Raw genomic sequence first — 27,599 nt, 5'->3', positions numbered from 1 at the left:
ATTCACTCAGATTTAAAAATACTGGATGGGCTTTATTCTTGTCGATCGGAAATGGCTCGTTCTAGAAATTTTTATCGTATAATTGATTATTATATTTTTATAAAACCATGTATCTTAATATTATACGTTTGCATGTGGCGCTTAAATTTTTTTAAAATATTATGAGGTATTTGTACAAAAAAGTCGAAACACTCAAAATGAAAATACACTTTTAAATATTTGTATCAACTAACGTTACTCAAATAATATCAGGTGTTAAGTATACACAAAATCGACGGTTGATAAGGGTCACCCTTCTCGGCATTCGATCAAGATTTGTAGGTAAATCCATGCACAGCAAAGTGAGGTTGTCACGTTTGTGGCGAGGAAACGGATAAAACGAGTGCTACCAGTGTACTCACGACTGTTAAGGATTTAATATTCGGCTCGAACAGTGCTCGATATCATAAAACGTTATCGGTAGAGTGTTGTAAAAGTTAATAGAACAAAAAAAAAGATACCTATATCTAATAAAAAAATATGTACATATAGTAAAAAAAATTTGGTTATATATATAAACAGAGTACTGCAAAAGTTTTTTTTTTTTTACTCTCTAGAAGAATCGATCAACTCTCTACGAGCAGTTTGAGGTGCGAAGATAGGGATTCTTCCCACGAATACTTATAACTGCGCACGCAATGTAATAATACAATAATAACAAACGTATTGAAATTGAAAAAAACCTATACTACGCGATTGGCGACGTTGAAGTTTCACAGAGACCGTCGATAGCGTTTCGATCGGACGCGATGGAACGTTCTTTACGTTTTTCCATACGCACACAGAACGGCAAAAACCGGTTGTGCCCATCTCCGTCCGAATGCAAATACGGTTTACATATTATTATATAACATGTATACATATGTACGACGGCTCATCTTATCTCGCAGCGCTTGGCACAGTAACTACGTAGAGCGTATAAACGATGCATGATAATAAGATAAATTATTATTATTATTATTATTAATAATATTATAATGTATGCGCTCCCGGACAGATAATTGAATCGAAATATGCATAATACGAATCCGAAACCATTACGAGACTTAACGAGATGTGTGTGTGCTCTTATACAATTATCAACTGGTAATAGTCACTACGTGGAGGAGAGCTCGTTAAAATAAAATATTATTATTATTACGTGTCTGTATAACGCGCATATTATAAATACAGCGAATGATGGACCTGAACGGATCCTTACCCGCGCATACACGTCTGTTGTACAAATATTACGTTTACATCGTTAGTGATCGTGAGCCGTTTACAATTATAACATTGTAGTGGCGTGAGCTCACGCTCGTGTGGTCGACGAATTTCCAATCGCATCACGTCCATCGGCATTACTACGTATTATAATATAATTATGTTGAATACTTTTATCGTGACAGGAATGCATTAGGTACGCGATGTATTATACTATTATATACTGCGCTCACATACGGCGATCGTTTTCCATCCTTGTAGCGTTTTATTAGCTGTGCATTTTCGAACGATCGGTAGCATAGGTACAATTAAAGTAAAAAAATTGGGAGGGAACTTCAATCACTCCCATTTATTTTTCAATCAGTTTCAATCAGTGTCTCTCGGAAAATTTTTTTTCACCCTTCACCCTCTACGAGTATAAAATAAATATGCCTATTGGAAGGCAAGTAAAACTTAAAAATAAAAATAAATGTCATTTTTCCAGTAGTAATCACATCTTTTTTTTTTACTTATCAATATAATAATATAGAGTTCTTCATAGTTTTTTGTTTTTTGGGAAGGGGACTGTATTATTATCATCTTTAAGGATTATTTTCTCTTTTTTTTTTTTATTTCTTTAATTTCGAATTATTTCCTAAAATATTCAAGTGAAAGCATACCGAATATGGTCAGAGATATTTCGCGTTTATTTTCGTGAAAAATCGTGTATCATATCACTCCCCAAAAAATAATCTTTATTTGCGGCCGCCTTCGTCGTAGAATTAAACGAAAAATATCGGTTTGGCAAATAAATAACATGCGATTAATATTTATTTTTGTTTGACAAGAAAACACTGGCTAATAGCATCAACGGGAAAAGGAGGAACGTGTCGGTGTGTTTTAATCCAATTTCTATCAACCAACACGTGACGTAGAAGTTAAAATCAAAAATAAGCTTTCGATTAAATTTGTTCGAACATACTCGTAATATAATTATACTAATAAGTTTTAGAATTGTTATTTGTGTACGTGTATACATATATATATATATATATATTATTTATTAAACTGATTTATGTTTATTCAGTATTTACATATATTCATGTATTTTATAAATGCATACAGTGGCAATTAAAACCATTGCAGACACAATACACCTTTGCCGTTTACAATAGTTGTTTTTTTCGCAGGTACAAGCAATTAAGAACGTAATAAAACATACAATCAACAATTATTTTGATAGATAAATGCGTTTTTATTCACATATTAATATACATGTATCACTTATACATGTACACATATATATAATATACACACATATACAGAGTATTTAAACATAAGATTATTAATATAACTTGTATCGTAAAAACAATAAGTAATTTCTGTTAAAATTAAAAAAATAAAATTATAATTTACGGGCCGAGTCCTAAACATCAATATTTTCGTTCGATTTAAAATGCATGTACATAATATTAAATTTACAAGCATTTTCACAGTAGTAATATCATTTTTTATTAATATAATACGAATATATAATATAGTAAAAAAAAAAAAATGACAAATTATTAATTGTACATTCCGTTGATAACAACAAAGAAAAACAAACGATGATTTTCCGTTAAAATTTTTAAAACAAACAAAAATGTAGTAGACTTAGGCTGTCGTTAATTAATTAGAAAATATATAACTCGAGTAGAGAGTAAATATATAATAAATGTACGTACAGCTCTGTTAAATCACAAATGAAATAGCCACCGAAGGAATAAAATACAATATTATTATTATAAAATATAATATTTTTTACAGATTACAGATTTATACTGAAAATACCTACGGAAGAAAGCTACACAAGAATAACAAAATAAATGCTCTAAAAATATATATTGATCACAACCATTACGAACTAATTATTCTTTGGCATTACTGTCTTATAGTTACACTATAAAATACTATTTTACAGTAATTAATTATTACAATCAGGGTTTGGCATGAACGACGGCATTATTGATAATTCAAATTAAATGTACTAATTACATGTCAAAAATAAAAAATACTAAGCTGCGAATATAAAATCAGTCAATTACAGGTACAGTAATTATTATTAATACATGTTCAAATATTAAAAAATAAAAGTATAATTTTTTTTTTAATAATATACGATTTAAGAGGTAATAAATACTATGCTATTCCATAATTTCAATGTACATTACAAGAATAGTTTTTTCGAAAAAAGATGTTTATACTTAAAAATAATCATAGTAATAATAATAAGTCACAGTGATCAGATTTCGTGAGATTACCGATTTTAAACTATGAAACCTTCACTAGTATCTTATAATCTTATACTATTACATATATTAAAAAATGAACTTCTAACATTTTTTATTTTTTGTGTATCTTATTACTTACAATTATAATTACTAAATCAAATAATAAGACAACTTTTCATTGCACAATAAGTTTTTTTTATTCAAATAATTTAAAGCACCTAGAAAATGCATTTTTTTCTATACTGACAATAATAATAATAATAAAAAAAAAAAATCACTAAATTATAAAATACTTTTACAAATTATTTAAATTCTAGCATTACAAATTAAACGTATCGTACATTTCAAGTGTAAAATATATGTTGACTGCGTGTTTAGAAATGTTATTTTGGTGAAATATTAAACTGTTGTTGATTTGTAGTAGACTAATTTTTTAAAGCATTTTATAGAAAATTGAATTTTTCTCGAGATGAATTTTACGTAAGTTATTAAAATCATAATTTAACAAGAACTAAAAACGAGAATAAATATTTTATGGGCCGCAATTGATATGGTATTCGAACTAATCACGCACAAAACTATATATTTTTAATTCAACTAAGATGATACGTTGGTACGCAATATACGATTACGGTGTTTTTATAACACTTACCCTAATCGTATTGCATAAAATCGTTCAAAAATAGAAAAGATGTAATATAAATCTGATGCCAAACGTATTATTGCATAAGAATATTGTTAATTTTAACCAATTTTAAATGGACGGAAAAACGTTTTACAAGAACAATAATAATTGTAGACATTATTAAAAAGGAACTGACACGCAAACACTCAAGTGCAACAACAATTCGAATAATAAAACAAGTCTTTTGATTACCATTATTCAACTACGAAATACATAATTTTCTATCGGCTATATGGTACTCGTCCAATATGCTATCTACCGTAATTTGATGATAGTTTAGTATGATATCTACCGTAGGTTAGTATGCTATATATGTATTATATATACTTTATCATTTTGCTATCATCATGATTAAGCTTTTACAAAACCCCAAATATATATTACTCGTATATTTAAACCTTAGTAGGTTAGGTAAGTTAGTAGATATAGTTTTATATTATACCTGTTTAGTGTGTGTTTGTGAATTGTATTGATTATATGTGTCTTTACTGTGATTTATTTATTATTATTTATTAATTATTATTATGAGTTTGTCAACTATGAGTTATTAATATCGAAATATATTTCAAAATAAAGATATGTGCGAAAAATGTTTAAGCAAACGAGGTTTATTACCAATCGATTAAACATGTACAAAAATTAAAAACTAAACAATTTGTGGTGGTGAGTTGAAAAAAGTTCTTGAAAAAAATCATTCCTCGGAGAGATCAGAAATACATATACATAACTACACGGTAATTAAAATATTTACGGTAAATAGCATACTAAACCATCAAACGTGCGGTAGATAGCATATTAGACGAGTACCGGCTATACTTGTTAATACGAACCCTCCGCAGAAATGCAATAGTTGTTTAAAACCATGATCAGTTATCGAAATCGGTAAACCTACGAGAAACAATAAATTTTCGGTACATTCGCGATATTTGTCACAAAACATACATCGAGTTATTACAAAAGTGTGTATGAACATCAGAATGTTTAACAATTATTAATCATCCATATCACTTGGAATTAAAACAAAATAAATATAAATAATTTGACGTGCACGTTGTTTCGTACATTTTAATCACGTAACAACACGGAGTGTACCTTTCTCTTTGGTTTAAATCGCAGTCGCGACGATAGCTCATCGCGATCATTAGTATTCTTTGATGTTGGCATGTTGGTTCCACGGCACGTCGGCCACGGCAGGCTGTAACCTATTGTGCGCGTGCGGCGCTCGCATTATCTCGTCCGTGGGCTGCACGTGGTTCCTGGGCCCGGACTCCGGTGTGTACGTGAACGTGAGCCCCGTCGCGTAGATGATACCATCGTTCCTAACCAGGGACACCGGCACCTGGGTCGGTTGCCTGACCCACAGCCAGTCGCCCCTGAATGACGATATGTCCGGTACCACGGCCAGCATACTCTCCTGGCAACGGTACATGGTCTCGGATTCGACGTCACCGAACCACACCTGCAGGTGGGGCGTGAAGTTCTCGCCGGTCAGCTCTAGCATTGCCACATCGCCGCCGCCGTTCAGGTTCAGGCTATGGACCACCGGCACGGGTGTGATCGGTGAGTTCACCGGGCCCATTCCCTCGTAGAACTGGTATTCGGCCTTGTCCGTGCTGATGATCGTCCAGCACGCGCCGTCGTTGATCATCTCCTTGTTTGGTTCTTTCGGGCAGGGCGTCGCTTGAAACTGGATGATCCGCTCCTGAGACAGGCACAGGTACATGTGCTCCGTGTCCTTCATGTAGAACGCGCACTTATGGAGCTGCGACACGGGATCATCGGCCTCCAGCAGGGCCATCTGCTTATCCACCTTCCTGATGACCAGCCGTGGCAAGGCCATACCGGTGACGCTGCACACCAACTTGACGGTGCTGCCGTAGTGTACGTAACCGTCCCTAACGTTGAACTCTTCACTCTCGCTCTCGTCGTCGTCCAACAAGTGAATGGTGAACGCGCCCCATTGCGTCGAGCTCGCGTGGAAGTTTCCCTTCTCCACGTGCAAGTACCGTGTGCTGACCGTCTGCGACCGCAGCCGATTGAACAGCGCCACTTTCGTTCCACTCGCGATGCACAGGTCGGCGTTTTTCAACGATTGCTTTTTCTTGGACGGCTTCGAGATAACTTTGATGCGTTTGCTGTGAAACGTGCCGATATCGTAACCGATGTTGTAAAACATCCTGACCATCAACATGAAATGTTTCCGCTTGTCCGAATCCGAGATGAACAACGTTTTGGCGGCACAATATTGTTTTCCGTTGTTTAGATCCAGGGGCTGTAGTTCTTGGTCCGTGCTTCCGATACCGATGAATGCACTCATCTGAGAATTCGTCTCGGACACTCCTTCTCTCAACAGCTGTTCTTGTCGAAGTCTCCAACCGTCACCGAACAAGTAAATGCAAGGAGGCGGACAAAAAAATCGTTTTTCATTACCGTACGACTTTTGAGCTACTTTAGCATGGAGGATCACCAACACCAAATCGTTGCGATCCCTCAGATACCTTTCCATCGCATCTCTAGTAAGCCGTTGTTCAGGCCGAAACTGCATAGGTGCTTCAGGACCATAATGGTGAGGCATCCTTGCTGGTACTCCGAGAAGTTCGGTGGAGTTATAGCAGCTTAAAGAACTTACCACTTCTCCATCTTCCGTATCCCCATCTTTCTCCGATTTAAGCGTCCAGGTTCCCATATATCTAAAATAAATCACATAATATGTAAATATAAGTAAGATTAAAATATAATAAAACATGTAATTGAATGACATAAGCACACCATTTTTTTTTATCATTTGAAATATTGTTAATGTGCATTTTAAGGATAGAGGGTTTCTTGAGAATACGTTTAATTTTAATTTAATTTAAATATTAAAGGTATTATATGATACAGTTTCCTTAAAGTATTTCCATAATTTGATAAATATAATAATATTTTTTACTTTTAATTACTTTTTATCATCATTTATGATACTGTAGGTATGAAAAAAGAAAAACGTAGAAAGAATACAATATTTAAATATTTTTGGAATTTAAAACGATTGAAATTATTTCAATACGTTACGTTACGTTACATTACGAACTTGAATTGTTTACATTTTGAATGCAAATTTAATTAAACCTCAAGGATAAATAACACAATGTACAAACAACATAAGGAATTAGAATACATAATTATAATCAGTCAATACTTATTAATTCAATTTATTACTTTTTTAAGTATGGAAATTTGAATGAACTTTTTAAATTAAACTTTGTTTCGAGTTTGAATTTTAAATTGAACTTAACTTAAGTTTCAGTAGTTCAATAACTATTTTTGTTAAGTATAATTCGAATTCCAAACCTAATTTTACAATTGAGTCGTCCAGTTGCAAAAGGTAGTATGTCCAAACAAATAAAGTTTTCACAAACAGCAAAAAACTGATATTTCCATTAATATTTTATAAAACGTCACCATTTTTTTTTCATAAATATATATATAAAAAAAAACATTTTACTTTTTTTAGACTATAGAAATCGTGGATAAGTAGTTTTTTAAATAATTTATATTTAAAATTGGACATATTCCCTTTTGCAACTAAAATACGGACATACTACCTTTTGCAACTGGACGACTCAATTAGTTAAATTTGTTATGCTATTCGAATAATCTAATCCATCACAACTTGAATTATAACCCACTAAATGAGTTAAATAAATCGATTTTATGGAATATATTGAATTACAAAAACAAATTTAAAGACAGTTTTAATAAAAAACAATTTGATTAATTTATAATATTTCTTCTTTAAATCAATTTTTGAATTGCTATGTTTTATATTTGTCTATATCAGAAGATTACAAACATTGATACTTTTTTAATACATTTTAGTCAGTTCGAAAGATAATATAAAATTTTTATAATTTCTGACTAGACTTTATCAATATGCATTTAAACAAAATAATTAATAATGTTTCTTGTGAATAATTTTAGTAATGATAAAACTTAATATTTAACTTTTAAAAAGCTTTAAATATTTAAATAATAAACAATAAAATTAATTAATGAATAGGCATCATCATTTGATTTATATTGCCTAGTAAATTAATTAGTTTTTTAATAATACATAATAACTTATACAATGATTTATTTAACTTGAATGGTACAATTTATTTATATATACAAACAATTAATTATAGTTAAGTGTTCTCTAAAATTTAAAATCAAATTAAACAATTTAATGTACAATATAAATAATAATGAAAATAGTTAAGATATAATTTATGAAAAATATTTACTGAAATTTAAAATAAAATTGAATATTGTACTCTATTATTTTTCAATTCAATTGATATTGTTTATTAGTGAGTTTATAATTAAAATGTAGATCACAATAACAAAATATACCAATGACGACAAAAAGCTGAGAAGTAACAAAAAATAATAATAATATTGCTAAAAGTGTATTATTTATAAATATTTTTTCAAGCGATCCCGAAAATGATACAAATGGTTCGTTGATAATTTTGGTTTTCGAACAGTACTCAATCGATAATTTTCTATTCACAACAGTAGTCCCCTTTACAAGGGATACGCGTATATATAAGAGTATATATATATATGGTACTGTATGGTAAGTGCAGCACATAATATATGCTCTGGGGTAGTGTATTCAATTAATAAATTAGACGCCCTACATCCACTTGAAGGGATAATCTCTTTTCAAGTGCACAAAAATTGACCCCTCATAACATAAATAACATATACATCATATTGCAGCATAGCACTGTATCCTATACGTTGTTGAGAGAAAAAACAAAACACAGTGTCCAAAGTTTTCTAAGGCTGTGAATATATTATAAGATGAAAACAAAAATTAAATATTAAAAATAAGATATAAAAATTATCACAATACGTATACCAGAACAAAAACGATGTTTTTTTTATTGTTCTACGTTTACTATATTTTTATCGGTAAACATATTCACATGAACTAGAATTTTTAACAGCTTTTTTCCCTTAGAAATAGAAAACGGTCCAAATAAATGACAATGAATAATTACACTGCTTTACGTTAAATATTATGTGCATGATATTACTGTATAATATTTAAAATTATTTTAATAAGTATTGAGTAATAATATGGAATTAAATATTACATACAATTATGTAATATAATGCAATTTTTAATTCTATAAATGGTTAATCACCTAAACTGTTTACTGTTAATATTAGCTAATTTAAAAACCTCTCATCTCCAACACAAGGTTTTGCTTATAAGAGATGAAAAATCTTATTGTGTCATATGTTACAGATAATTATGATTCGTTTGCAAAAAATATATTATTATTATGTAAAATTATGATTTGAAAATAAAAACATACTACTGTCATCAGATATATCAATTTATATAATTCGATTATATTTTCAAATTTTAAAATCATTATTTTTCGTTCATTAAAAATTTTAAATTACCATGCCCAGATTAATGTAAATATATAATATGGAGACGTTAACATTTGAAACTACCATCTATCAATCTTTATAGTAAAACTTAAATTTATGTAAATAAAATATAGGTGCATGATATTATACTGAAATTGCTTGTACATTTTAATTTTTTATGCGAATATAATTCATTGCGTATATCAATTTTTATGTAAACAATTAATTTAATATTTTAAACTTTTAAAGATGATTTTGATTTAAAGTTTTGAAAAATGTGTTGTATACTAATTAAGTCCCGAATACAAACGGGACATATACTAATTGAGTCCAGGGTTAGGAAACTAATAGTATACGAATAGAGTCCGAGGATTACTTTGGGTGAAATATAAAATCAACCATTCAGAGTCCAGACAGAGCGGACGCTATTCCGCGGGGCATTAAAATATATATTTTTGTCATAATTATGTCTTTTTAATATTAGCTTCATTTATATATTTATTGGCGAGGACCACTAATAGTTTTGAATCCTTTTATTCGAAAATTAATACTATGTTTTATTCAGCCCATGCAAACATCTACCAATTTATAAACATTTTGTTAAATGTACAATGTGAAACACTTATAAAAATTAGAAGTGTTCATTTTAATAATACAAGAAATGATATAAAAGAAAAATAATTTGATCGGAGATCAAATGCGACTGTTACGATCAAACACAATTACAATTACACAATTTTAATATGCACAGTGTTTATTCCATACATTTTTACCAATATCAAAAGTGTTATTTAATTATTACCTATCAGGCCCTATTATTTGTACAATTTCGGACTGCACACTTGAATTTACTGCTTTAAATGAAAATTTAGTCTCGCTACTGTCTTAGAAAAAGGAATATATTATATATTATATATATGCATTAAATTTTAAAAAATTCAATAACACTCATATTTCCTAGTAGTTAGCTTATTATTTAATTTTTGTTTTGTAGACCCTAGTGCGTACTTGTACATTCGTAATGCACATTGTATGTCGGGGTGCACATAAAAATAGGGCCTGTTACCTATATTTATTGAATTATATACAAATTATTCATATTATATTATACTCTTACGTCATTATATTATAAAATATTAAAAAAAAAAAAAACAATTTTAAACTATACCTGTAGAAGTTTTTGTTACAGTCTGTAAAAATGGGAAGGAATTTTTTTTTTATATTTGATGGGACTCAATTGGTAATATATCTTAAAACAACCCGGGACTCAATTCGTCATAAAAGGTTAAATTGGAACTCAGTTTGTATGCAGCCGAAAAATGTCAGTATACGTTGTTTTATAATTAATTAAATGTATATAAAATATCACATTATAGGTACCCAGATAAATTAAAAAAAAAAAAAATCGAAAAGTATATGAAAGTAACTTAAAGTTTCAAGCATTTGAGCCATAAAAGCAAAATTTTTTAAATCGTAAATTTCATTAAATATCGAGTACCTTTTTTAGGTTTTTCTAAATAATATTTTGGTTAAGAATGGATTTTCCGTAAACCAGTCACTTACGAAGAAAAATAAAACTGTTTATACTCAGTAAAATGTCTTATTTTAATCAATCAAATTACATTGAATTTGCGCTCAAACGATTGGGCCAAATTAATAACAAATATTCCAAATATTTGATTCAATGTTCATAAAACATAAACTTTCAGATGAATATATTAAATTTAACATATACATAAATAATTGTTGTTTACACATATTACATTTGAGTACCTATATAAAATACAAATTTTAAATCTATAAAAATACATTATATAGGTACATTTGAGTTATACACCATAAATATCATAAATACAATACTATTCTATTAGAGAATATTTCGTTAATTATTTGTATTCTATAATGTTGAAGTATTAAATAAAACCGTCCTGTATTTATAGTTAAATAATTAGAAGCTGAATAACGATGTATTATATCGTATTCCTGCAAAATAGAATTAGTTTTACTCATAAATATCTTTGGATGTTTATTTACAATTTTAATTTATATGTTTCGAATAATATTATTATCATACAAATAAAATATGACATACATTTAGTGATAGACCTTGTTCGTTTACATAACGTCAAATATGTCTAAATGGTTTATTAGTACATAATTTGTATTGAACGATTGAAAGTCATAAATTTTTATTAATTGTGTATCCATCAAATAAAATAATTAACTATGTACGTATTTAACAACATCTATAGTGTCAGCATCGTAATAATATTTAATTTACTACTATACTCATGCACAGTGTTATGTTCGATTTTAAAGTGGTGAAATCAATGTCATTGAATTTATAATAGAATAATATTTTGATAAATTGTAGAATCAGTATTTTACGATTAAATTCAATTAAAACTGATGAACCTTAGCACACGAAGTTTACGTGAAATAACTTTTAGGATTAGAGTCGAATTTGAAAAAAGAGTGTCGATTCGGTAATGTACACGCAAAGAACTTTGATATCGACCTTAAAAAAGTTATCGTGTATGAATCAAACTTCTGTTGTTATTTATCAGTGATAGATAATAATAAATGTACAGGTATTTTTTTTTTCTGAATTTATCGTTAATAGATAATAATAAATGTACAGGTACTTTTTTTTCTGAATTTGCGACCGAGATTTTGTACCTAAACGTGCGTCACGTACAATTATTGCTATGTGCACGTTTTACAGGGAGCACGTGCGTTTTCAAAGGCAAAACAAATAGGGGAAAGCGAAAGTTTTTTGATGAATACAAAAAAAAAAAATCTACCTGGAGTTCGGTCGCTGGTGTCCGGGATATAGGGGGATGGATGCGTCACGGGAATGGAACGCGAAGGTTTACGGCGGCAGCGACGATATCTGTTCGGTTAAAATCGAGAGCCGGCGGGACGACGACGACGAACGGTGGACGTTATCGACCGGCGACGTGTTTAGGGGCGGCGTTGGCGTCGGCGCGAGCACGTGAGCACACACCAGTCGAGTGCGCGGTGCGGACGGCGACTGACTGCGTGCGCGGCGGCGGTGGCGGTCGTTGCGCGAGGAACGAGACGACGACGGGGGAGAGAATGTTGTAGGGGAAAAAAAAAAACGATCGACCGACGGATCCGTCCCCCGAAGAATCGGCGGCGCGTGACGTGACGAGAACTGACGACCGCGTACGATCGACTGTGGAAAACAATAAACGATACGGCCGGCGCGGCGTGATCCGCGGCGCGCGCAAAAACCGCGCGCACGGTGATGATAGTGGTGCGCGTGCGTGCGCGCGACCGGGACGGAGGCGGCGGTGATGCGGGGGGAGACCGATTTCAAGGCGAACTCGCCGGTTCCCACGGTAAGTGTGCGTGTGTGTGCGCGCGCGCGCGAAGACTGTGGGAACTAGCCGCTACCGACCGACGACGACGATCTTTACTCCAATTGCCGCGCGGTCGACTACTAACTACCTACCGACGCCGTCCCGTCCTATCCGCTACACTATCTTATCCGCAACTTAGGGTTTTTAGCACCCCTGTTTTTTTTTTTTTTCTACCCGATCTATATGATCTATAATGATCACAGTTGAACGCCGTTTAATTTTTTTTTCAGCAATTTCAGTGGCCGCACGCTGCACGCGCATCGATCCCTCTCGTGTCGCGCGCGTATCGTCCCGGAGTGGTATAAATATCGTATCGCAAACGTAATACTCGTAACGTGCTCTTCCACTTCCGGCATAATATTTCAGCATATAACATTTGTAATCCGCTAATTCGTTGTCACGCTCAGTTACCCTACGAGCTCTGGTGATCATACATTTACTTTAGTAGTTGAACACGGATAATGTGCCCGTAACCGATTTTTCTAGACGTATTTTTACATTTTTTTTTTTCTCATATTCGCGATGAAAACGGTTTTAGAACGATTGTATCCGTCTCTGGCCTCCTTGAATCTTGAACTCGAACCCGATACGAGACCAGAAAAAGTGTACAAAATTTCGGTCCCATTTATGGAGATGATTTATTTATACGTATTATAATTGCGCTGTTCCGTGTTCATCGTCGTATCCGCTACAGCCGCAGCGCTATGATAATATTATGTATTTATGCTACGCGTAGGCACCCTGCGGACCGGAAAGGGCTACGAAGGAACTTCAATTTTTCCCATTAAACATTGCACGTGTTTTTTTTTCCCGAAACGTTCTCCTGCGCGTTCAATATAATAGCACTTATAATATGACATAGTTTTGCGTTGCAACATAAATATAAAATATAAGAATTCGATATGGGGTAGCGTAAAAAAGTAAATGTAGACCTTTATGAATCAATCCTCTCAGGCTGAAAAAATTCCAATTTATTGTACTCCACTTGTTTTAACGGAATAATAATGTTTACTAAACTTCATATTGCAAGATTAAAATAAACGTTTTACCCGCTTGATATACGTAAACTTCTTTTTTAACGTAAGCTAATAATATCGTTTTCCAATTAAACGTATGTAAAAATGTTGCACACGGTATAGTTAAAGAAGATTTTTGATCTTATTAATTAGTGAATGATAACATAAGAGCCAAGTTCACAAAAATAACTACTCGAATTTAACTACTCGAATCCCTAGTTGGAATTAATACATAAACGCTAAAAGATTGATTGAAAATATATTATATCAGAATCTGCAGTAGCAAAAATCGATAAACATTTTATTAAACATTTTTTCCACGCTATTATCGAATGGTGGAAGGAAATGTTTGATTTAAATGAAAATAAGAATTTTTAACAAGTTCTTTTTGTAGACTGAATAGTTTTAATTTTATCTAAGCATATACTACGGGTGGGATTTGAATGAGGTCACTCATTTTTAAAAAAGTTTCTGTTTTTGTTATAAGTATTATATTATACTTATATGTGTATATAAGTATAATACTATCTACTGAAACGACTATCACTACTGAAACCCTCGACATTAAAATCAAAATATTTCTAGGGCTTAACTTAGAACTTCAATAAAGCGTATAAAATTCAGGAATGAAGTTTACAAAATATTGGACTAAAGATATTAATCAATAATAATAATAATACGAATAACAATAATTTGTTACTTCCGTGCCCGCTGCGCACAATACAGATCCCATGTATTAGCAAACCCGGTCCAGCGATCAATTCGAGTCGTGACGGAAGGGGATGTCACTTCTTATTAATTAAATTATATTTTACCAAACTCTGTTAAATTTGTTCTTGTAGATCGTCGAAATTGGGACATTATCTTGTACATATATGTTGGAATCGCATTAGTTTTGTATATAAAATAACATTTAGAGAGAATGATTGAAAAAGACATATTTCATCCAGACCGATGACAATTATATAAAATACCCGTTGCGAAACCTCAAAACGCACAACGACACGTAACATTTGTTGTTTATCTGTATCTATCTAATCGTATATTAACATCTTATGCTTTAAAAAATGTATTACGTTCCCCATTGTACGCAGTAAACATTTTCAAAATAAGTCCATAAACATGCGGCTCAAATTGAAGATTAATAATAAATATTTTTATTATTTACATTTTTTTAAAAAATAATTGTGCATTGCACTATTATAGGTTTATGTTAACTGATATACCTATTGAAAGTAATTGCTTTGCAGTGCGTATAATGAGCTGCTATTTCCTAATTCGCAAGTTGCAAAACGACAATTGCGAAGTACAATAATTTTTCTATATATCTCATATACATACCGGACCACGAGTTAACTGATATTACCTGTACACTGACCTGTAACTGTACGATTTTTAAAGCCAGCACTACTACCAATACATGGTTTGAAATAACAAACGGCAATTGCCGTATATGACGGCTCGCTTCCGCGTTTTCATATTCAAAACAAAAACATATTAACATGTGTTGCAGGTGTATAATTTGTGTATTGTTGTTCGATCGTTATATTTATTACGTAAATAATAAGCGAGAACTACATATTACTGTATATTACCCATAAATATATAGGTAAGTAGATACTAATAATAAACATTTTAGCCACCTTTTTTGCGTTCTTGCGCATTTAAAGCAGTCTTTTGAAATACCAAATACAAAAAAAAAAATCACCGTTCTCTTTGACTCGTTTTTTCTATAACGCTTAACTTTAGATGTGAATTTAATTATATGATAGTTAAATGTGAGTCTAAATATAAGTTTTTTTAAGACAATATTCTAGCTCAGATACTCGCACATTGTCAGGTTAAGAGCTAAGCAGAGGAATTATATTGGTTTCGTCGATGATGATATTTTTCTATAAGCATTTGTTTGAGTTATAAAATCACATCAAAAGTTGAAAACAGCGTATTGTAAACAGACATAAGATGTGTTTTTCTATAGTCATATTTTCTCAGTATACTTTTCATATAAGCTCTTATCAGGCCAGGCTCAAATGTTTATGTAATCACACCTAGGCAAACTTAAGTTTTGCCACCCCTTATATGTAAATTCTACATAAAATATTTTTTTTTTGTATATTAACAATATTAAATTAGACTTAATTCTGAGTTCATTATATTTATTTATGTAAATTTAATAATTGATTATGTTAACACATTCGTAGGCAAGTAAATCACTACTAATTACACACTTACTAATTTAAATAAAACAAAACAATTAATAGTCTTATTTTTTACTACATATCATTTGATATAAATAGGTCATAGGAGGTGTAATCTTTTTTTTTAAATTATCTATAATATAAAAATGTTAAATACCACCTTAGGCATGGGCCTATCTCTTGTCACCTACCTCTTAAGCCGAACCTGTATGTTACAAAATAGTGTCAGAATTTTCTAAATAAGTCACATTTCACATTTATGATTATTTTGATAAAATAATTAACTTTATGTTTAGGTTATTGTACATAATACTTTAAAAACTTAGAACATTTTTCTGGATCAGATTTTTTTTTCATTAACATTTAAACTTTAAAATAGTATCATTCATTAGGCATGACTGATAAGTTTATACGAATATTAAGTGACCAATGAATTATAACATTAATATGGCCATTATATATTTTTATATTTAATTCAAATTCACAAGCTATTAATTTGCTGATCGTAAGACTTTGTACAATATTTGAACACCATCAAATTATATTTCATATTTTTTTGATTATCTTTGGTGTGTATTAAAAATTTATTGACTACTTAAGAACCTATTTAATTTTACACTTTAAGATTTTTAATTTAAATACAATATAAAATTCCTTTATTACGCGAAACGGTCGAATTAAAATCAATAATTCAATATGTATATTATTCTGACCTTTGCTCAGAATCGTATTTTGAATGCGATGATGTATCATTGTTTTAAATATATTCAAATAATTCGACCTAGTGTCCTAAACAATGTTTGAATTATATCATTCCCTTTATATCACGTATGCTGTACGTACAGTATTCTGTTTGAATAGCGAAGTAGTGATAAAAAACAACAATCCGATTTCAGTATTCCATTTTGTATTTAATACCATAGATTAAATATATTTATGTATATTTAATCTGATATGATATGATAATACTATATCCAAATGGGTTTCTTTTGAATTAAAACGTTCAATACCTGCTGGATTCAATGACAAATGATTCCGAATGTCGTGTACACTGATAAATAATATGAAAATACATAATTTTTCTAATAAAACAGCCAAATCCACATCTTAAGAATTTTCAACACCAAATCGAATTTATATCGTTTTTTTATTTCTATATAGAACATTTAAAATCACAACTCATGATTATTTATGGAGAACGATCGTGATTATGAAAATATGACGCTGTAAACACCGAATAAATGTGACATCCATCCGTATTATTTTTATTATTTTAAACTCAAGGCCGTGTCGTGCGAAAAATCGAAAATTTTCAATATATTATAGTACGTCTTGATCGGACTCTGAGGGTCATCATAATGGGGTGCAACGATCCCACAGGAAACCTCCGAAAACATGATATAAAATTTATACACACGTTACGAGGGTTCGGGCAAGTGTCCCGAAGGGTACGTACAATTGACATTTTTCCTGTACATACGATAGTAATTCACACTACCTAACATATTATAATACACCGGCACAATACCGATTCGACTCGTTCGAAATTACATATATCTAACCACATAATATTGTGTGTGTGGTTACCACGTTTGATAACCATAATATATAATATCGAATAAGCCATCAAGTCGTATAAAAATACTACTCAATAGACACCTGATAAAAGTGCATTGTATACACTTGAATATTGAGTAAGTATTAAAATATTTACAAATATTATATGGAATCAAATCAGTCGTTACATATGGGCTAAGCTAGTTTCCAAATATAATGGATACCTGTTACAGCGGTGGTATGACCGGTACGCTTCACAAACTGAAAAAGCTACATAAATGCAATAATTTTACAAATGTGTAAGATGATTAAGTTTAAATTCGAATAAATGTCCGTATTAGTTACTAGTACAAATATTATGTAATATATTATACTCAGAATATTATAGTTCGGGCCATGTTAAATTGTAAAGGTGGCTCTATTTCTAAAAAATGTAATATAATGTCAATATAACGGATGATATTGGCTTAAAATGTATTGAAATGCATTTTATAAATCAAAGTCTAGGTATAAGAATAATGTATAATTTTAGTGCAACAATAATATATAGTATTAGTAAAATATTTAAGTACCTATGTATATTAATTTTAGCTTCATTATTTTTATTCAGAGAAAATTGTGATGAATTGATATGCTTATTGTTATACACAAAAAGTGAATCAAAGTCGAGTGGGCACACCCAATGACTTCCTGTTTTTCGAACTTATTATTTATACAAAAATTGTATTTAATTATACATAATGTTGGATTCCAAATTCTTTCATTTTTTTTTTGTTTTTTTTTTTAAGTAAAACAACTTCCGTTGATGAATTATTTCTTTAAATCTTATTGTGTTAGTTTAGGTACTTATTTAAATTATTATTATCTATTTTAACAAGAGAATATCTACGTTCAAATATACATATGCTTAGACTTATCTACTTGCATGCCTACTGAAATACGTCATGTTGTTTGACTAGTTACACCTACTACAACGTTGTTAAATTTAAATTGTATTTTATACATAAATATCAAACAAATAATTGCAAAATTACAAATTTAGGCAATGCGGATATTCTGTTGGAAAATAAATGTTCGTTTGTAACCACGACGCAGTTTAATACGTTAGACTATTACAAGTAAATCATACGTACATTGTACGAACGTATTTTTAACGTATTATCAATTCTGAACGTAATCTGGTTCGAATTTCTACCTCGGAAGAATGAAGACGATTTCAATCGCGGGAATTTAAGTGCACTAGAGCGTAATATTTAAAGCGCATTATATACTGACCCGGTATACTAATATTTTTGCGGTTCCGGAAATATTGTCGACCCAGCTTACACATTATATACATTATATGTAACACAATGTTAGAAGCCCGCGAAATTAGCATTAAAATGTTAACAAAATTTTTCAAAAACCTCCCAACAATGTTCAAATAGACTTGTTGAGCATTGTTTGATACTTCATTGAATTTGTTGGACCACACATTATTTTTTATTTAAAAAAAAATGTTTTACATTTTTTAGCCAGTCCAGGACTATCCAATATAGGTACGTCGAAATATTATAGTTGGGGTTTATTATTATTATTAAGAAATTTATATATTATGTACTGGTAAGTTTACCTCTGAACATAAATTATTTGTGAATAAATCTAAAAATTAGCTCTTTAAAGTATTAACTAAGTTTAATTTAACTAGTATTTTTTACTTCTTTGTTTTAATTTGAAAAATAAGATTGTATACTAACCACAGCAGTGGATTATCCTCATATAATTTTAATTTATGTTCAAAAATCCAATATATGAATATAATACTTTACTTTTCACGAAGTACACGATACATAAGTATATTTTATTTTTTTAATTTGTTTCCGGAACGGCTAAAAAATGCAAAACTTTTATTTTAAAATAAAAAATTATAAGTGGTCCAACAATGTCCAACAAGTCTGTCTAAACATTATTAAGAGGTTTTTGAAGGGCTTAATTAAAAATGTAATACTAGGTGTAAAGTTGGCAGTACAAAATTTACTGTGGGGCAAATAAAAAGTAGGGGGAGGGTTACAAGTCCAAAAAGTATCCAACAATGTCCAATGAGTCTATTTGAACGTTGTTAAGAGGTTTTTAAAAAGTTTTGCTAACACTGTAATGCTAACTTCACGGCCCTCAACGTTATACGAACTGATGAGTTATGACTACTATATATGTGCACTATATAAGACTATATATCACTAAAGACGCATTATGTAAGACGTGCACAAACATATAGGTACACACACACACACACACATATATATATATATGTATGTATATTATACACATGCACATACGTGCACGCGCGTACACACACGCACACACAGTGTAGATGTACTGTGCGTATACTGCACATTATGTGTATACGCATCGTACATATGTCCCACGGATTGCATGAGGGTCACTATTTTCCCACACCCTATATGTAACATGTATATGCGTATTATTATTGTTCGTTTTTGTACATTTTAGGGTCGCGTGTTCGTTAACATATTGTAAACCATTTAATTGAACTTGGAAACCTAACATGTATACAGTTTTTATCTCAGTCTATTTCAGTGCATCGCGTCTTGCGCATGCCAATGATGATATTATGTAGTATACATTTTACATTTTATTGTTTATAAACATGCTAACACACACATTGTTTTTACATTATACATAGATCAAAAGTTATTAAAAAAAAAAAAAAACAACTAAAACTGAATATATTACATAATTTTAATGGATGATTTAAATGAATTTTATTATCCATACTCATATTATTAGTCGTCGCGGTTCGATGTTATTATAAAACTTAATTCTAGCTTGAAAATTGAATTAGGTGATTTATTAATCGATCATTTATTTGTAATACAGCTGGATGTAATATCTACATGTTAGTTTAGTAACATGTTAGTTTATATTAATTTAATAGTTTAAAATACATCGAATGTTTGTAACATACGTTCAATATAAAAAATACTATCTACATTAAATTTATACACAACGTCAATAAATCAATTTTTTCTTCTTATAATAATTATTATTGTTCTTTGGATGTACGGTTACTAAGACCATCCCGTCAAACACCCATCCCTTCAGTTATAGGCGGATTTACGCATAGGTATTTACTTTGTAATTGTTAGTAGAAGTTACTGGAATAATAGTATTGTGAATTTGATCATATGAGTACATATCAAATATAAGAATATAATTCTAGAAATCAGATGCTAATAAGAATAATAATTAATATATTATAATAGACAACACTACAACAATGCCGCTTTGAGATATCTTCTCAGATAAAATAATGTTAGGAAAGATTACAAAATAAATTCTACAAGAAAAAATAATAGAACGATTTTTCACGACAAATCTGAATATAAAGAAGTACATTTATCGACACGAGACAGTTTTAAAATGCATACATTTATTCCCACCTTAGATAAATTGTTTCGTTAGCTATTTAAATACATTTAAATGTTTACATTGATGAAAATTTTATTGAAGGAAAACACATCTTCTTGGACTTAAATATTTCTGTACGAAAAAACCTAACAAATATTTACCAAAACATAGAAATAGTACTGCGTATTTTTACCTCCACGGCTATCACCAAATGCTCAGTTGAAAGATAGTTTTCGTGTTTGAAAAGAGTAAAAATGTACTCACATTTTCATTTTCATTTTAATTTTTTACATGTTCTACCATGACACAATAAAAATTGAATTCATTTGCGATTCTGAATGTTGAAAATCAAATAACTTATCAATTATCATATAATGGAATCATAGATAATTTTGCTAAAGATAAATAAAGACGCAAAAAGGTTTGATTGTATACCAATTTACTCATATGATAACTTATTGATTTTTTATTATACATTTGTTTAATTGGTATATATATCTAAATACAAAATTCAGTTTTTATATAGTTTAAGTTTTATTTAAATAGTTATTAATATAATCTGTAAAAAAATCAAAGTTATATTTTTGAATGTGATTATATTAATGTATTTTTTGAGGATTACGGGGCACCAGTGTTATGTGCCTAGGGGCGAAAAAATGGCAAGCCCATCTCTGACTCCAGTTATCTCTGTCGGATGCTCAAAACTTCCAATCTTATCTAATCTTCAAATAAAATTATACTAAGTATAAAATACTTTCAAATTTTCAATAGAAAAGAGATTTTTAGTGATTAGATGTATTTTTGCACTTATATTACTCATATGATTTAAAATATGAAAATGCATTTAGACAATATTTTTAATATCATACATTTAAACGAACATATTAAAGTTGAGTACATATCAGACCATATATTCATTTATATAAATTTAACTATTGTAATTTTTACTTCTTATAAATTTCTATTAGTTAAAAAAAAAAAAAAATCATGTTTAAAGATCATAATGAAAAATTGTAATGTATAAAATGAGTAAGTATTAGACATTTTATTGGGTTTTAAGGTTGATGATTTTCATTTTTTTTTTCCAATGATTTGTTTTGCATTCCAGTATTTTGATTTAATATTAAAGAAAAATATAGTTTGTATTGTAATACTTAAAAAAAAAAATTATTTTATTTTACTTTTGTTAAATGTTAAGAATTCAATCGTACATCACACATTCACATGATTCGTATAAATTTTATACATTTCATACATTTCAACTATTATTAATAAATAAAAGCATATTTAAAAATTAATTAATTATTACATTATTTCTATTTTTTTTCAAAATAATTTTATTATTATTACTGCATATAACACCTACAACTTAATACCTATATGTATTATATTTCATAATGGCTTTTGTCTCGTAAATTCGTAAATAAAATACAGGTATTATTAAATTAAAAAAAAAATATATATAGTTTTCCGTTTACACAGGGCCTCTTAAATGAGTGAGGCCCTAAGGCGAGCGCCTACTCCACCTAATGGGTAATCCGGCACTGTGTAAGAGTCAGTAATCTAATATTAAAAATCTTCGTTTGAACTCCGATTAGCGTTGAATAGTCTGTAATGGTAATATGTCTGTAATATGAGCATCGATGCACAATTTATGTCTATTTGGTCGCGTACTTTCATATTATTTTATTATTTTTATTCATAAAATAGTATTAATATATACTCAGTATGTTTAAACAAACTATAAACGATTTTTCTAATGTGGCTTGTAAAAAAAAAAAATTTCTCCAAAATTATTTAATGTTCCAAATTCAATATCGACCAACAGGAACCTAAATATTTTGTTATACATAACTATTTTATATTTGTACAATACTAAAATTTCTAAATCATTGTGTACTTAATACTTACAATTTAGATTTCAGAGACTCTTAGTCACTGAGATTGTAACACAACCATCAAATTTCAAGGGGGGAGGTCAAATATCTTAAGAGATTAAATAAACAATTTTTATTACAAAGGTACTGTACTTATATATGGATTGTCAAAAATGGGGAGTCTAAATTAAGGGCGCACCGGCCCCTTTCACTTCCTCAATTTTTTTTTATTACCACTATGCCTGCCCTAATATATTTTTGCCTCTCTTTGGTTCGACCTGAAAAAAATTTCTGGCGTCGCCACTGCCTATTCACCTTTTCGCTCTTGTTGAGTAGCGATGTATAGGTAAAACTAGTACTAACTGGTTACATAATACTACTCACTGTATTCACTCATGTTTATTGTCAATGTTCACGTGAATTAAGCGATAAAATAAATGTCTGCTATTTATTCACCGTATCTCATTCAGGTGTTTCCCGGTATATTCGTACATGGTGATTGACGATACAAGATGATACATAATTATAACTGTCATATATTATTGTTCGGGCTAACAATATAAAACCGTCACTATTTTTTTCTTTTTTTTTTCTATCCATTATTCTTTTTCGTGCAGTTTTCTCCTACGCGGACTTAAACTATTTGTACACAACAACCGAAATATTCGACAAATCATCGTGCGAAAACCGTCGATTGGCATTTATTTGCACCACACGATACATATACATCGCGTATTGTACACGACGACGGTATAGTTATCGCAGACGTCACGGACCGCACGGTTTTTTTTTCGGATTATATTGTAAGAAAAAAGAATTTCAAACACAATGCCACTTACATGCGTACACATCGTTATTGATATTTTACACGCACCGATAACGTTCTAAAAATGTTTAAAGTGACCAGTTGATTTTGATAGCATAATATAATCAGTGAGATGAAAATATAAACATATAAAAATCTCTTTAACACCATAATAATTTATACTTGGAACGATATACTCGTATAATGTTTTATTTTTTTTTCTCATAGTGCTCGGTTGTAGACGATTTCGTACAGTACGCGCAAAAAATAAATTCTTATAAAATTCAATAAAACAAAAATCAACTTTTGGCTACTTAATTTACAAGGCTACGTATATAAATATATATACGCATTATAACGAATAATGACTTAACATTTATATGGCATGAAATACAACGAGCCTTCTTTTATTCAACTTCTTCGTGGTATCTCCTGGGTAACGCTAATAGGCCGAAATAGTTTGTTCATACTTGGGAATCAAATCAAACCTGCCTTAAATGAACCCGGGAATGAACTAATACATAAATGAAGTTTCGGGTATAAACTCACCAACACTGATTTACTATACAGACGTCTTTACTTCTTAAATCAAAATTGCATATGCATCAAGATGAGAAAAAAAAATTATATTATTTTAAATCATGCTTATTATCATTGAATCCTTAGATATGGATTTGTTTTTAATATAAATAATTGTGTACTTTTTTTAATCGTCCGTCTAATTCGGCTTGAAATGGAAAAGTTGACTTTCCTTCTCAACAGCTCATTAATTATTTTTTCAAAATATTTCAATAGTTCAATTGGATACGTAAACTAATTTGGTACACAAGAAAAGAAAGAAAAATGTCAAAGTCAATTATAATCCTTACTAGGACTTAAAATAGCATAAGAATAAGAAGTGCAGACTATACATAATTTTCAAGATAACTGTGATTGAATGACTGCATCCGAATTGGGTCCTGAAATTAAAATTACTACACTAGTTGGGCCCTGAATTATTTTGGTATTACGCTAGTTGGGTTCCGGATTTTTATAAGTACTACACTAGTTCCTGAATATTTTTTGGTAAGTAGGTACTATATTATACTAACATTTTCCTTCCCATTTTAATAGACTTAAAACTGTCTATTATCTATTTAAACTATAGGTATGGTTAAAAAGGTTTTAATATATTTTTTTTTGTTTTTTAGTTTCTTTTCCATTAATTTTTATTTATAATATATAATGATTTTAACATTTTTAATATTTTTACCAACTCAATTCTAATAATTTATATTTTGACGGAAAAGAAACTAAAAAACAAAAAAAATCTATAAAAAACATTTTAACCATACCTGTAGTCTAAATAGATCATAGACAGTCCTAAGTCTGTTAAAATGGGAAGAAAAATGTTAGTATAATGTAGTACTTACCAAAAAATATTCAGGAACTAGTGTAATACCTAAAATAATTCAGGACCCAACTAGTTTAGTAGCTATAAAAATCCGGGACCCAACTAGTGTAGTGTCTATAAAAATCCGGGATCCAACTCGGATGCTCCGGATTGAATACATACTGTGACGACAAGACCCAGACAGGATTTCGAATAGGTAGCGCCCTAAGCCATTTTAAGTATGAGGTCCTATGGATTTATCATTTAATATAGACTTGAAATTTCATTTAAATTTTACAAGCATATCAAATCAACTGTATAATTAAAATAAGCAATAATAAATTACATAGTTCTATCATAAGACTATAAATGAAAATACACCGTAAATGACCAGAATCATATTCTACCTCAATATCTGCATCTCAATATCAACTTTATTTTTATTTTATTTTTTTAGTCACGACGTCGGATATTTATTCATACTTAATCGGGTAGTGGAAACTTAAAAAAGTATTGCAAATAAATATTTTGTTATTATAATTGATATTATTAGGTATATTATATATTACTTTTTGTTATATAGCTGTATGTCTATCTATTTTCGACATAATTGATCGAGTTTAAAGGGATTTTTTTCATTCTAAAATAATTCTATAATTAAACAATAAGAATAAAGAATAAGTTAATGTAACCATAAGTTTTTATTCTTACTGATCACTAGGGTTCGGATTTGAAGGCAATATAATCAATAAAAAAGCATTTAAAATGTAAAAAAAGGCAAAAAAAGGCATTTCATTTATATAAAAAGGTAATTCATAAATATACTACAAAATAAAATATTGAACATTTTTTAAATACTTTCAAATGCACACATTTTGAGAAAAATACAAATTAAAAATGAGCATGAATACTAAACTACATTAAGTTTATGCTATCTTGTATAAATAGATTAGGTACCTTTTTTTTTTGACCAGGTTTGTTCTAAGAATTAGTTCAAAACAATTTTAAATATTAACTTACTTGAGTTATACCAGTTAATTTAATGCAAAATAAACTAGTTAGTATTAAAAAAAAAAAATGACTACCATGTATTTTGATAAGCTATTGATAAGGCGTATTTCATACTTAAATAATTATCTAAATTAAGATTGCTACTTGATAGATCGTCATCGCTTGTGGTTTCTCCAATCAATACTTGGTTGATCTTTTTAATATTTTCCTATCCTTTGTTCTTCAATATAATTTTGTTGAATTTATCCAAAATCAATTTAGCTATTTCGCCATTGCATTCTTCGAGTTTAATCTGTATATTATTTACAACATCTACACTTTTCGATAGTAATACACCTAAAACATACACAGTATATTTTAATATTTAAAACATGAAAAAACACATAAAAATAATATTTGTTACCTCTTGTTTCTAGTTTTGTAATTGTGTCAGGCAAAAATCCAAAATTAGATACAATATTCACCAGATTACTTTGTATCGATGGCATTTTAAAAAGTCTTTTAACTGCTCTCACACATTCAGATTCTTCTTCGAATTCTTCAATTATATATTTCAGTTCATTGAAATTTGTACAATTTTACTGCATTAATCCATGTACCCCAACGTGTAATTATCGGTATAGGTGGATTTGGCAATTCTGGACATTTTTCTTTCAGAACTGCGATTCTCTTAGGACATTTTAAAAATGTCTTTTTCATTTCAGAAATTAACTGGTCTACATATTTATAATATGCTCGTACTTCTTCGCAGACGTTATGACATACATGAGCCAAACAAGTTAAATGAATAATATTCGGGTACAAAGTTTGAATTGTACTACCCGCTTTCTTCATATAAGGAACCGCGTCAGATATAAAAAGCAAAATATTGTCGTATTTTACATTAGTTGACCACAATATATGCATTGCTTTGTCAAATAGCTGGGTACTACTATTTACCTTATCTAAATAGTCTGTGTGAAGAAGATACAAATTTCCAAGACTTTCTGGTTGTAGAATTCCAATTATTATGTTAGCCACGTTTCGGCGTTCTGAATCTATGGTTTCGTCAATACACACCCATATTTTATGTTCACCTACAGCTTCACGAATTTCCACAAAACCTCTTCATAACATTTATCAAAGTATCCTTTTGGTAATGTCGATTCGCTTGGAATATTTTTGTTGCAATATTTTGATAAAAAAGATCTAAACACGTCATTATTCAATTTATTCATAGGGATATTTGCCACAACCAACACGTTACACAAATCGTAATTGAAATCTGACTTAAATGTATTTTTATTAATGAAAGGCTGAATTTTTATACTATTTTCAATTTTTACAAGCGCATTTTTGTGTTTATCTCTTCCGATATGTTGCTGAATATGGAATTTTT

At 29.9% G+C, this 27,599-nt stretch overlaps 1 protein-coding gene and 1 pseudogene across 1 annotated transcript; both read right to left on the bottom strand.

Annotated features, from left to right (window-relative positions):
- Window positions 1–3,795: 3,795 nt before the first annotated feature.
- Window positions 3,796–12,798, bottom strand: LOC112693282 (suppressor of hairless protein-like). Its single transcript, XM_025568273.1, has 2 exons — window positions 12,396–12,798; window positions 3,796–6,866 (listed from the first exon to the last, which is right to left on the bottom strand). Exon 2 carries the CDS (start codon window positions 6,860–6,862, stop codon window positions 5,318–5,320), a length of 1,545 nt encoding a protein of 514 aa, XP_025424058.1. The 5' UTR covers window positions 6,863–6,866; window positions 12,396–12,798; the 3' UTR covers window positions 3,796–5,317.
- Window positions 12,799–26,291: 13,493 nt separating this feature from the next.
- Window positions 26,292–26,709, bottom strand: LOC112693305 (annotated as a pseudogene).
- Window positions 26,710–27,599: the final 890 nt, after the last annotated feature.

Source organism: Sipha flava, unplaced genomic scaffold, assembly GCF_003268045.1.
Source record: "Sipha flava isolate LNK unplaced genomic scaffold, YSA_version1 84_pilon_pilon, whole genome shotgun sequence".
Classification (NCBI taxonomy): domain Eukaryota; kingdom Metazoa; phylum Arthropoda; class Insecta; order Hemiptera; family Aphididae; genus Sipha; species Sipha flava.
This window is presented reverse-complemented; position numbering and strand designations above follow the sequence as displayed.